The following is a 12081-nucleotide window of genomic DNA, read 5'->3' on the forward strand; positions in this document are numbered from 1 at the left end:
ATGTAATCAATCACATCATTAGATTTTCTAATATTAAACTTGGGTGAATTGAAAACATTTTAAATTGTTTCAAGATTCTCTTTTGCCCTCTGAAATATTCAGATTCTTATCTCCGGTTGTTTTATTTGTGTGCTAACTAGGCTTCTCAGAAATGTCATGTCACAACTTTCTGACTTTTGTTTAGCAGGAGAAAATGTGGTCCCTGGCTTCTTCCTTGCTCAGATCCAGAGAGCTGGTAGTATTTAAGAACACAGGACTTGGACTCAGGAAGACCTCAGTTTGAATCAGTTTCATTCATTTGTAATTTGTGACCTTGGACATGTTATTGAACTTTTTCGGACTTAGTTTGCTCACCTAGAAATTAAGATTTTCATACATCCTTCACAACATCATAAGAACCAAAGACAAATAATGCATGGAAAGGCTCAGCCTAGGGCTTAGCATACTGGAATGACACAAGTAAGCTGTTGTTATTAGAAGTGTAAGTCTTGTGGTAGGCTCCTTTATGACCTGAAGATGGCATTTTTCATTTCAACTATAGATCATAGACACCTTCATGGTTGAGAATATGCATTTTATGTCATTGAAGTTTTATTCCTAAATCCATCCATTTATTCAACAGAGTTAAATACCTGCTATGCGTCAGATACCTGTCTAAGTTATGGGGCATACACTGTTCCACAAGACACGCATGGGCCCAAAGAGACATGCTCTCTGCCCTCCTGAAGCTTACAGGGGAAGACAGGTCATTGAGTATTTGGTAGATTGGACGGGTATGGAGTGTTCTAGGAGAGCTCTCATATGGTATAGAGAATAAAGGAAGTCAGATCAAGAACTGGAGTCATGAGGTCTGTGGTCAAAGTGGAAAGAGTATTCTATGAATGGAATAGTATATGGGTAAAAATTTGCTTTATTTGAGAAACCAGAAGGAGTTTGAGCTGCCTGGAGTGGGGTATGGAAGATGAACTGGAGGCTGGACAGGGATAAATTTAGGGAGACTAGGTTGAAGATGTTTACAAAGGTTCTGATGAGAAATGATGGTGGCCTGGAGGAGTAGCAATAGCAGTTAGCAAAGTGTATAGTTCCTAAAGATATTTAGGAGGTAGAATTAATGAGATTTGGAAAGTCAGTGATACAGGGGATGAGAGAGAGTCACTTTCAGGCTTGAAAAGGTGGGGGTGGGATGAGAAAGGGAAAATTAGAGGGGGAGGAGAGGGCTTTAGGAGTGCCAGATGCTACTGAGAAGTCAAGGAAAATAAGGTCTAAAAACTATCCATTGGATTTAGTGATCTGGAAGTCACTGATGACCCTGGAGAGCAGTTTCCTTGGTGGGCAGAAGCCAGATTTCAGTAAATTGAACAGGAAATAGAAGGTGATGTTGACTGAAAGAAAATGCACAACATAAGAGCTGTGAGTTTAAGTTTTATTCAGGGTCTTACTGAGGACTATAGTGTGGGAGACAGTCACTCAGTAGCTCTGAGTAAACTGCTCCAAAGAGGTAGGAGAGAAGCCAGTAAGTATATATGTGATTTGGGGCTTGGGAATACATGCAGTCAAGTAACATCTTGGTAAAAGATTACTGCTAGTCCCAAAGAACAGATATCTCAAGTTTATGACTTTAGTGTTTTTCTAATGTATGGGAAGATGCAAGAGTCTGAGCTCATTAGAATTCTTCTTGAGATGTACATCTATCTATCTAAGGGGCCTATTTGTCCAAAGAACAGAGCATCCTGTTTATGTCTTCCTTTCTGTTGGTCAGTGACTGCAGCAGGTTAATCCTTGTAGAATTGGGTATTGAGCAAAATTCTCTTTTTTCCTCCTTTGTTTACAGTGAAAAAATAGAGACAACTCAATAAAGAGGTTTGGGTAAGAAGGGGAAGCGAAAGAGAGGTTGGTAACTGGTCAGAGACAAGAGTCAAGTCAGGTGCTTGGGTGCTTTCTTTTTTACTTCATTTTGTTGGGAGAAGCTTGGGCATGTTAAAATGCTCACTGGGTAGCACCATAGAGAAGGAAAGGTAGTGAATACTGGAGAGATGCAATAATTTATAGCTATGTCTTCAAGAAGTAGGTTGTGGAGACTGCTGGAAAATTGGAGGACACCAACTCCATTGCAACTGAAGAAGGAAAGGAATTGTTCGCTTGGGATGGTTTTTTGGTTTGTTTCGTTTGGTGGCAGAAAAATGAGGCTCTTCTCTGAAGTTGCCTCTGTTTTCCCATGAGGTGGTAGTAGGATCATCTGCCAATAGTGGGGAGGCACACAAGAGAGCCAGAGGTTTGTGTCTGGGAGAAACATGGAGGACCAGTTGGTAAATCATACAGTAGAAGGATTGTTGAGCAGCACGGAAGTGCTTATAGCCATGAGCATCATAACCATGAATTTATAGCAATGCTAGTCCCCTTGACTGCATGATTTACTCCAGTGGGACCTAGCATACCAGGGGTAGTCCTGAAGATGTCTGAGCCAGGTTGAGGTATTGCCAGGTGGACTTGATGAAAGACAGTGCAGCAAGAAAATGTAGGATATTGACAGGAGACTTCAATTTGAATGTCTGTCATTTCTTTTCAAAAAAACTATGGACATATTCTAGTTGGTTCTGATTAGGTGTTTTTACCCCTAGAAAATGTGCCGTTATGTTTGAAAAACACAACTTGCAAATAACCTAAGACAGAGCTTCTCAAAGAGTGGTCCCTAGGACAGCAGCATTAGCATTACCAGGGGAGTTAGAAATAGATTCTTAGGCTCCACTCCAGACCTACTGAGTCAGAAACTCTAGGGATGTGGCCCAGAAATATGTGCTTTAAATGAAGGAATGAGTGAATATAGTTATCCTTCAGTAACCGCGAGGGATTGGTTCCAGGACCCCCATGGATACCAAAATCTGTGGATGCTCAAGTCCCTTATATAAAATGGTGTAGGGACTTCCCTGGTGGCACAGTGGTTGAGAATCCGCCTGCCAGTGCAGGGGACACGGGTTCAAGCCCCGGTCCAGGAAGATCCCACATGCTGTGGAGCAACTAAGCCCATGCACCACAACTGCTGAGCCTGCACTCTAGAGACCGTGTGCCACAACTACTGAAGCCCACGCACCTAGAGCCTGTGCTCTGTAGCAAGAGAAGCCACCACAATGAGACGCCTGCATACCGCAACGAAGAGTAGCCCCCGCTCGCCACAACTAGAGAAAGCCCATGCGCAGCAACAAAGACCCAATGCAGCCAAAAATAAATAAATAAATTTATATTAAAAAAAAAGGTGTAGTATTTGCATATAACCCATGCATATCCCCCTGTATACTTTAAATCATCTCTAGGTTACTTGTAATACCTAATGCAATGTAAATGCTATGTAAAAAATTGCCTGGCAAATTCAAATTTTGCTTTTTGGAACTTTCTGGAAATTAAAAAAAATATTTTCCATCAGGGCTTCCCTGGTGGCGCAGTGGTTGAGAGTCCGCCTGCCGATGCGGGGGACACGGGTTCGTGCCCCGGTGCGGGAGGATCCCACGTGCCGCGGAGCGGCTGGGGCCGTGAGCCATGGCCGCTGGGCCCGCGCGTCTGGAGCCTGTGCTCCGCGATGGGAGAGGCCGCGGCAGTGAGAGGCCCGCGTACCAAAAAAAAAAAAAAAAAATTTTCCATCAGCAGTTGGTTGAATCTCTGCTGGCTATATATACAATAGCAGAAAAATGAAGAGGAGCTGGGAGGAGCCTCCATATAATAATCTGTAAATCACTTGATTCACATTAAATCCACCTGTACCCTTAAAGAAAAGCAAATCAAACCTAATACAAAAGCTAGCTAAGCAGATGTTTCCTCGTCTCATTAATGACTTTTGCAAATAAAAGCTTTTATTATGTCTAAAAGTTTACACATATCTTTTTTTTAAAAACTCATCTGTTTCATAAAGTGAGATAAAACTGGCATAGTAAAATACATTTGTATCTTTAAAGGACAATAATAATTAACTGAGAAAAGCCCAGATATCTAACACAGGAACTTTAAAAGTAAACTTTCATTGTATATTTCTAATTATAAAAGTAATATACATTTATTTAAAATTTTATAAAATCAGAAAAATGGAAAGAAAAATCCTCAAATCACTGATAATGCCATAATCTAGAGACATCATTATATTTTGGTTTATTTCCTTTAGGCTCTTATTATGCCCATGAATATATAGTTAAGAAAAAATTTTAAGCATAATTAGAATCATACTACACCTTCACTTTCATATCTAAATAATAACTTTTTAAATGAGATTTTACTTTTCTTTAGCTCTCCTAAGAACTCCATAGTGGTGAAGAGCAGTTTTCTGTAGGTGATGGTTCCTAAACTCTGGAGCACTTCGTTTGCACTTAATAAGTGTTTGTAGACTGAAGGTAGCAGTCTACTGCCTTCACTTTTAGGGATTTTCCAGAATGCACTTAACCCATATCTCTGAAATAACTTGAGTGAATCAAAAGCAGTGGTCTTCAGACTGCAACATGTAGCAAGAATCACCCTGGCATTCCATCAAAATGCAGATTCCTAAACCCTACTTCCAGAAATTCTGATTTAGCAGATTTGGATGTGGCACAGGGATCTCTTTAAATAAACACCTTAAGAGTTTCTGATACAGGTCTTCTATGAACAACATTTCAAGAAACACTGACTTAAAGGAACTTAAGGATTTTGTAATATTCAGTCCACTAGGATTTAAGTTGCCCTATTACTTGTAAGATAGTAAGGCTAAGATGGTTAAAAGGAAATAGAGAATGATTAATATAAATTTTAACTTTTTATAAGCTATTATACATTTGCATAATTTGGAACCCTTTTAATCAAAGTTAAGTGTTCTGTAATTTTTTCCTTTCCTTTTAAAAGTAATTTTCTGTTGTTGAAAAAAAAATGTTTTCATGGGGAAAGTAAGATTTAGGAGAGTTAAATCGTCCTGGGGTCCTGTATGCAAATTTCTGGTGTCCCATCTACTTAGATCATTAAGCTTTATGGGATTACAAGAGACACACATGATAAATCCTGAAAGAAATAAGAGAAAACAGTAAGAATCATTCAAAACAATAAGAATCTTAGGAATAGAAAGGCAGGATAACAGGAATATGGAAAAATATATATATTTACATGGATAAGTCACAGAAAAGATATGGTGACTTACTCGTAGAAACGTATTTGTGCTAAATCCTTGACAGTCACTCACCTGAGCCCCATTTTTGTATAGAAAGCACAACCTGTACATCAGGATGCTTACCCTTTGATGCTAAAAGAATCACTAAAGATCACTGAAGGAGAATTAGGAACACTGAACCACCAAGGGGGACTCTCTGAACCATTTCTAATATACTCAGGCATCTGTGGTATTAATGGACAATAAAATATGCAAACCAGCCTATTGCATGCATTTTCAGTTACTTTCCATTCATTACTGTTGCCTTTAATCTGATTCTAAATGTGTTTTAGGGCATCACACCCCTTCTGCCTTCATTCCTCTCTGTCCCCCGTTAGTCCTTTGATATCAATCAGGAAAAATGAACAGTGACGCTAGTGTTTCTCCTCATTCTCATAGTCGTTTTGTTAGAGTGGTAGATACCAAAGAGATACCTGAAAAAGAAGTCCCTTTAAACTCAGTAACTCAATGGTCACTGAGTCATCTTTATTTTCTGGAGGAGAAGAGATTACTTAATGGGCAGGGGTCTGGGGCAACAAAACAAAACTGTGAAAGCATTAACAGACTTTAGTTTATGTAATAATCTTGTTGTCTTCTCTGCAGAGAAGTATCCCACTAGGGATTTAATTATCAAGGAAATGGAGAGAATTTTCTGCAGAACTCATTTCTTCCTCATAAAACAAAATTGCCAGGTTTTTTCCACATAGTTTTTTAGGTTGAACTGAATAAATGTGTTCTATTGTATTTGAATTTAGTGACTTAAAAATCTTTTACTTCCCTTCCTACTTGGCAACCTTAAGGAAATTGATAAAAAGCAAATAAGTATCAGAATGTTCACTGTAGCCTTGTTAATGATAGCAAAAAACTAGAAACAGAAATGTCCATTAATAGGGAACTGAATAATTTGTTACAGTCTTAGAATGTCAGCCATTAAAAAGAATAAACTAGATACATGCATCGATATGAAAAGATCTCCAAGATACACTATTCAGGGAAAAAAGCAATATGCAGAACAAATATGTATAGTAAAATCCCACTTGTACTTTAAAAAACTGTCCCCCTCTCTCTCTTTTTTAAAAAATTTTATTGAAATATAGTTGATTTACAATGTGTTAGTTTCAGGTGTACAGCAAGGTGATTCAGTTTTTTATATATATATATGTATGTATATATACACACACTATATATATATATACACATACACACACATATATATATATTCTTTTTTAGATTCTTTTCCATTATAGGTTATTACAAGGTATTGAGTATAGTTCCCTGTGCTATACAGTAGGTCCTTGTTGTTTATCTGTGCTGTTTATACAGTAGTGTGTATATTTTAATCCCAACCTCCTATTTCATCCCTTTGGTAACCGTAAGTTTGTTTTCTATGTCTGACTTACTCTCTCTTTAAACACACGTGTGCACACACACACGCTTGTTTAGTCATAGAAATTTTCTGGAAGGATACTCGAGAGAGTGAGTGGAACTGGAATGGGGAAACTTCATTTTATGCCCTTGGTTCTATATGAAATGTTTTCTCATTTTGTACATATTGCTTCTATAATAATTTTAAAATTAGTTAAAACTTACAATTAATTGATAACTTTTGTACTTTTTGATGTTTAGCTTCTCCTAGGTTTTTTTGTCTTTCTGCTTCCTTGGGCTCCACTTTCTCTCCGAGCACTTCTCATGCCCATACATGTTTATTCTGGACTTCTCGTCTTTGGAACAGTGATTGCAACAGTACTTATGGGAGTGACGGAGAAACTGATTTTTGCCCTGTAAGTTGCATAGTTTTCCTAATTGCAATTCTTAAGCTACAAAATGTTAAATACTTGTTCATTGGACAAATATAAATGTAACAAAAATTTTTAAATGTTGAAAATAAAAACTCTAAATATTTTAAAAAATGTATTATATTATACATGTGATATAACATTAATAATGTTTGGAAGAAAAGCCAAACAGTCCAACAAATTGTACTACTCTTACAAAACAACTATTGAAGTTATGCATGCCCTTTCAATCGTTTTGATGTGTATGTTTTTATATTAACTGTAATTATGATATACCTACATTTTTGTATCATTTTTTAAATTTTAAGTGATACAGGTGTTTTAGATGCTATATTATTTTCATACTTATGATTTTTAACAATTTCATACTAATCCATTGAGTGAATTATAGCATATCTTAAATTTCTTCTTAATGTCAAGCTTTAAGGGAATTTACATTGAAGCTGTACCAGTGTGCATTTTGAGCAGATAAATTCAAGACTGTTTGGCATGTTGCTGTATCACCCTAATTTTTTTAAATTAAATTTTATTTTTTTTTACAGCAGTTTCTTATTAGTTACGTATTTTATACATATTAGTGTATATATGTCAATCCTAATCTCCCAATTCATCCTCCCCCTCCCCCTCAGCTTTCCCCCCTTGGTGTATCACCCTATTTGTAATTGGACACACTCTCTCCTTTTTTGCAGGAAAAATCCTGCATACAGTACATTCCCACCAGAAGGTGTTTTCACAAATACCCTCGGCCTTCTGATTCTGGTGTTTGGGGCGCTCATTTTTTGGATAGTCACCAGACCACAATGGAAACGTCCTAAAGAACCAAATTCTGTCCTTCTTCAGCCAAACGGAGGCGCTCCAGAGGGAATGGAAGGTTCCATGGCAATGAACTTTGGCAATATGGACAAATCAGATTCAGAGTTAAACAGTGAAGCAGCAGCAAGGAAAAGAAACATCACTCTTGATGAGGCTGGACAGAGATCCACCATGTAAAATGGGCTAGAGATGTAGCCATATAACTTCCATTAGTTCTACAGTTTAGCTTCTCTTATTTAGCCGTAAGATGATTGAGCTCCACAGACTCAATATTTATTCTAATCATAAAGTAGGATTTCTTGAAAGCATTTGTATTGGTTGAGGCCTATGAACTTACCTGAATTGGAAGGGAGATGATCAATGTAAATAACAGCAGGTGTAAACTGTGGTTATATTACCTTGTTCTTGAGGACCAAAGCATTTAGCACAGTGCCTTGCATAGAACAGATGATCAAAATGTATCTTTTGGTTGGTAAATTTGATAAACTGGCAGCTTCCCTGGGCTCTTGTCATGCAGTCATTTTCTGTTAATTCTGGGAGTCCAGTTGTAAAGTTTTGGAATCAGATCATGCATATGTGGGACAGGGTTAATGCTACACAGATGTCATGACTAGAGCACAGAAAAAAATTTAGGAAAGTAACTGGTTCCCTTTTCCCTGTGCCTACCCTTTGCTCCCTCCCCAGCTGGTTTATCCTTAGATTGGCCCTGGAGACCAGGGTTTATATTAGGGCATTTTGGAGCAGTGATAGGGCTGTAGGTAGCTGAAGATCTTGCCTGGTCGGACCTGGAAGTTTTTCCAAAACTGACTTAATCCCAAGGCTTCCTTGGGTTTGGTATACTTTATGATCCAGATTCTAAACTTAATTAGGATGAGAATATGCCTGAATGCTTAAGCAGTATAAACTGCTCCACAAACCTTAAAGAGCACTTTTCCCCAAGCTTCTGGTTTTTTTAAACATGGAACTTACTAAGTGTCAGACACTATTCTAAGCACTTTATAAATCTTAGCTAATTCAACCTCCAGACAAAACTTTTGCGGTAGGCACCATTAAAAGCTCCATTTTACAGATGAGAGATCTGAGGCTTGGAGAGGTTAGTAACTTGCCCAAGGTCACACATCTCATAAGTGGTGAAACTGAGATTCAAAACCTGGCAGTTTGGCACCTCAGTTCAGTCCATGATCCTAACCACCTCACTATGCTGTTTTTTCTGTTACATGCTAATTTATACCTGTTTTGACCCACCCGTGGATAAACCTCATTTGGTGGAATGCAGTAGAGTTGTTAAAACTTACCTTCTGGCTCTGTTTCCAAGGCAGATTTCCCAAATAACCAAGGAGAAAGGCCTACCCTTACCTGGAAATTCATCATGGGCACCCTGCCACGGCCAACAAGCCATGGCTTACCTTGATGCCCCTTTGATCTTAAATCTGTCTTGGTAGCAAAGAGAGGTTTAGGCAACAATATCGCTGCTGAACAGCTTTGGGTTTGGAGATAGGAGAGATGGACTTCATGGTCTGCCCTTCCCCAGGGGCAAAAGCTAGGGTCCCTCCTGATTTGGGTGGAATTTTAGGGGACATCTTGTGCTTTGGTTCTCAGTAGCGAATTAAGACTCAGAGATGACAGTTTTCATGCATGAGGCCTCTGTCTAGGCTCTGGGCTGACTTAAATTAAAACCTAGAGTGGCGCCTATGCTGAAATGTTGCTTTTCGTTTGGGATTGATTTTTGGTTTCCCTGCAATTTTAAACCATACAGTTTACACCAAATAAACTTAACATTTTTGGTGCTTAGTGAATTTCCTTTTAGGGTAACTGGTAATTACTTCCATAGACTGAGTACAAACTATATTCCGTCACATCCCTGAAGCTTCACAATATCCATTCAAGAGTCCCTCACCAAAACACTGTTTTCTTAATTCTGTTTCCAAAATTGGCAATAGTGTCATAAGAATCCCTAGTGCCCAGCCCAATGCCTGGCACGTAGTAGACACATAAATTCAGTATAAGTAGAGCATGCTACAGTTAGGGTGCTAAGTGGAAGGAATAATTGCATTGTCACACACAAACATATTTTGGTGAATGGATATTTCATTACATAGAGGTGCACAAAATTCCAGGGCTTTTTAGGGGGAAGGGAATAGTGGCAGCCCCAAGGATTGAAGCTGCCATTCCATTTCATATAGGCCAAGAAAGAGGTTATTAGTTAAAAGTTAATTATGGATTTGGCACTAGACTATTCTGCTCCATTGAGAAGTATCTGAACACCCCTCATCTCAGCCCTTTATTTTATCCCTCTTGTGGGCTAATGTGAGGGTAATCTTACAGATATTATAGAAACTTCTTCTCTTTCTTTCTCAACCTTTATGAAAACAATGCATAGTCAAATATATCTAGAAAACCTTTCTGTTTGAGACTTTTCTTTTAATGGGCTTTTTATTCTAATGATAATTGTACCTTTATCTTTCAAAAGCTGGTTTGTCCTGCCTAAAGCATCTCCCCCCAAAATTTCTCTTTAAAAAGCCCACAAAAAGAACAGGGGAGAAGAAAGCCTTAGGTATCAGTTCTAAAACAGTGATTGAAATCTTCCCAAATAATTATAGCTTATATCACTTGCAGAGATAGTCTGGCTTGGCTTACTCCATAATCTAATTTCAGAAAAAAAACGCTTTAACATTCATCTAAATCAACACTAAAGCCTTTTGTCTCAAAGGGTTTATTGAGAAACTCAGATGAATATACTTTTTGAATTAATGTTATCAAAAGTGTACAGCTTCCTGTGCACCTTGTGTCAAACTGAATCGACCCTCCAAATCACCTTCTTCCCTTTCCTCTCGTGGTTTCATTTAAGCTGTGTGGGTTGGAAACAGCATCTCAGAGCTTACGATCAAATGACAAAAAAGGTCATTGTACTTTTTAAGGAATACTGACAAGTGGTTTCTGTTTTCTAAAGCAGGGGTCCCCAACCCCTGGCCGAGGACCAGTACCAGTCCACAGCCTGTTAGGAACTGGGCTGCACGGCAGGAGGTGAGCAGCAGGCGAGTGAGCGAGCGAAGCGTAATCTGCCACTCCCCATCGCTCGCATTACTGCCTGAATCCTCACCCCCCACTTCCATGTAAAAATTGTCTTCCACAAAATCGGTCCCTGGTGCCAAAAAGGTTGGGGACTGCTTTTCTAAAGGACAAAAATTAAGAGGATGCCTTGTTTTTAATTAGGCTCTTTTCCCTGCCGAGTTGGAAATTCCAGTGCAATACCGGTTGACTACAACTGCCAAATCTGAAAGCCCAAAGTAAAGTTTTTTGCTAATTTTATTGCAACATGATGGAATTTTTATCTTTGTATGTCCTTTTTTAGGTAACTCTGACAGAAAGCTGTAACTGCTATGTCTTAGAGCTACACATAGGAAAGTAGAAGAAAAACTATTCTTTATCCCCTACAAGGTACCTGAAAACTTTATGTGGAAAAGATTTCTATGTTTAAATTTGCCTTTTTATCTCAACACATTTATGGAAAAATATTAAATAGCCTGAATATTTTATAATTTTGTAGAAAAAAATGCATCTATTTTTTCTTGACTTTGTTTTTATATAGTAATAAAAGTTATTTTGGAAGCTATTTGTGTATGTTACAATTTGTCCAGACAAGAAGTTGAAGAAGTTGTAGTCATTGTTCTTTTTTTTTTTTTCGTCCACACCACATGGCATGTGGGATCTTAGTTCCCTGACTAGGGATTGAACCCATGCCCCCTGCATTGGAAGCACAGAGTCTTACCACTGGACTGCCAGGGAAGTCCCTGTAGGCGTTGCTCTGAAAGTCTCTTTCCCAGGTTTTTTTGTTTGTTTTTCAATGGGGAAAATTTTTTTTAAAAGTTTGCTTATTGAAAACGCTGTCAGATTTCTCTATAAATTGTACTCTGAGTACCATACCTTTTACATTGCTAAAAGGATCAGAGGACTGTTTCAAAACTGTCATGGTGTCCTCCATATAGGATCTGAGCTGGAACTATACTCTGTAGTGTGGAAGGGAGCCAAGACGTAAGCAATCAAAGCCAGACGCAGTTTAAGTTGGGAAAAAACCTATTAAAAGTGCTGGTTATTACAGAATTCTGTGTTCATAGTAATGTATCCTTGAGAAAATACATAATTCATAATGGATGAATTGTTGGATTCTTTTCCAAATAAAAAAGGATAATTAGCATCTAAGTAGTGCCAATACTCATTGAATCTTAATTTAACTGTTCATTTAGTCTTTTTAAAATAATTAATTAATTAATTTATTTATTTGGCTGCATTGGGTCTTCGTTGTGGCATGCGGGATCT

The 12081-nt window shown here is 38.1% G+C and overlaps 1 protein-coding gene across 2 annotated transcripts in view; it reads left to right on the forward strand.

The window, feature by feature from the left end:
* The window catches only part of CYBRD1 (cytochrome b reductase 1), a 35023-nt gene extending 23650 nt beyond the window's left edge, over nucleotides 1-11373 (forward strand). The window contains exons 3-4 of one of the 2 annotated variants that reach the window (XM_082841516.1): nucleotides 6782-6936; nucleotides 7641-11373. In XM_082841516.1, the coding sequence (XP_082697642.1) occupies nucleotides 6782-6936; nucleotides 7641-7941 (456 nt within the window). In that variant the 3' untranslated portion in view covers nucleotides 7942-11373. The remainder of the gene's footprint in view (nucleotides 1-6781; nucleotides 6937-7640) is intronic. The other variant, XM_082841517.1, reaches the window with a different exon arrangement.
* Nucleotides 11374-12081: the final 708 nt, after the last annotated feature.

Source organism: Leucopleurus acutus (assembly GCF_964270905.1).
Source record: "Leucopleurus acutus genome assembly, chromosome: 6".
NCBI lineage: Eukaryota > Metazoa > Chordata > Mammalia > Artiodactyla > Delphinidae > Leucopleurus > Leucopleurus acutus.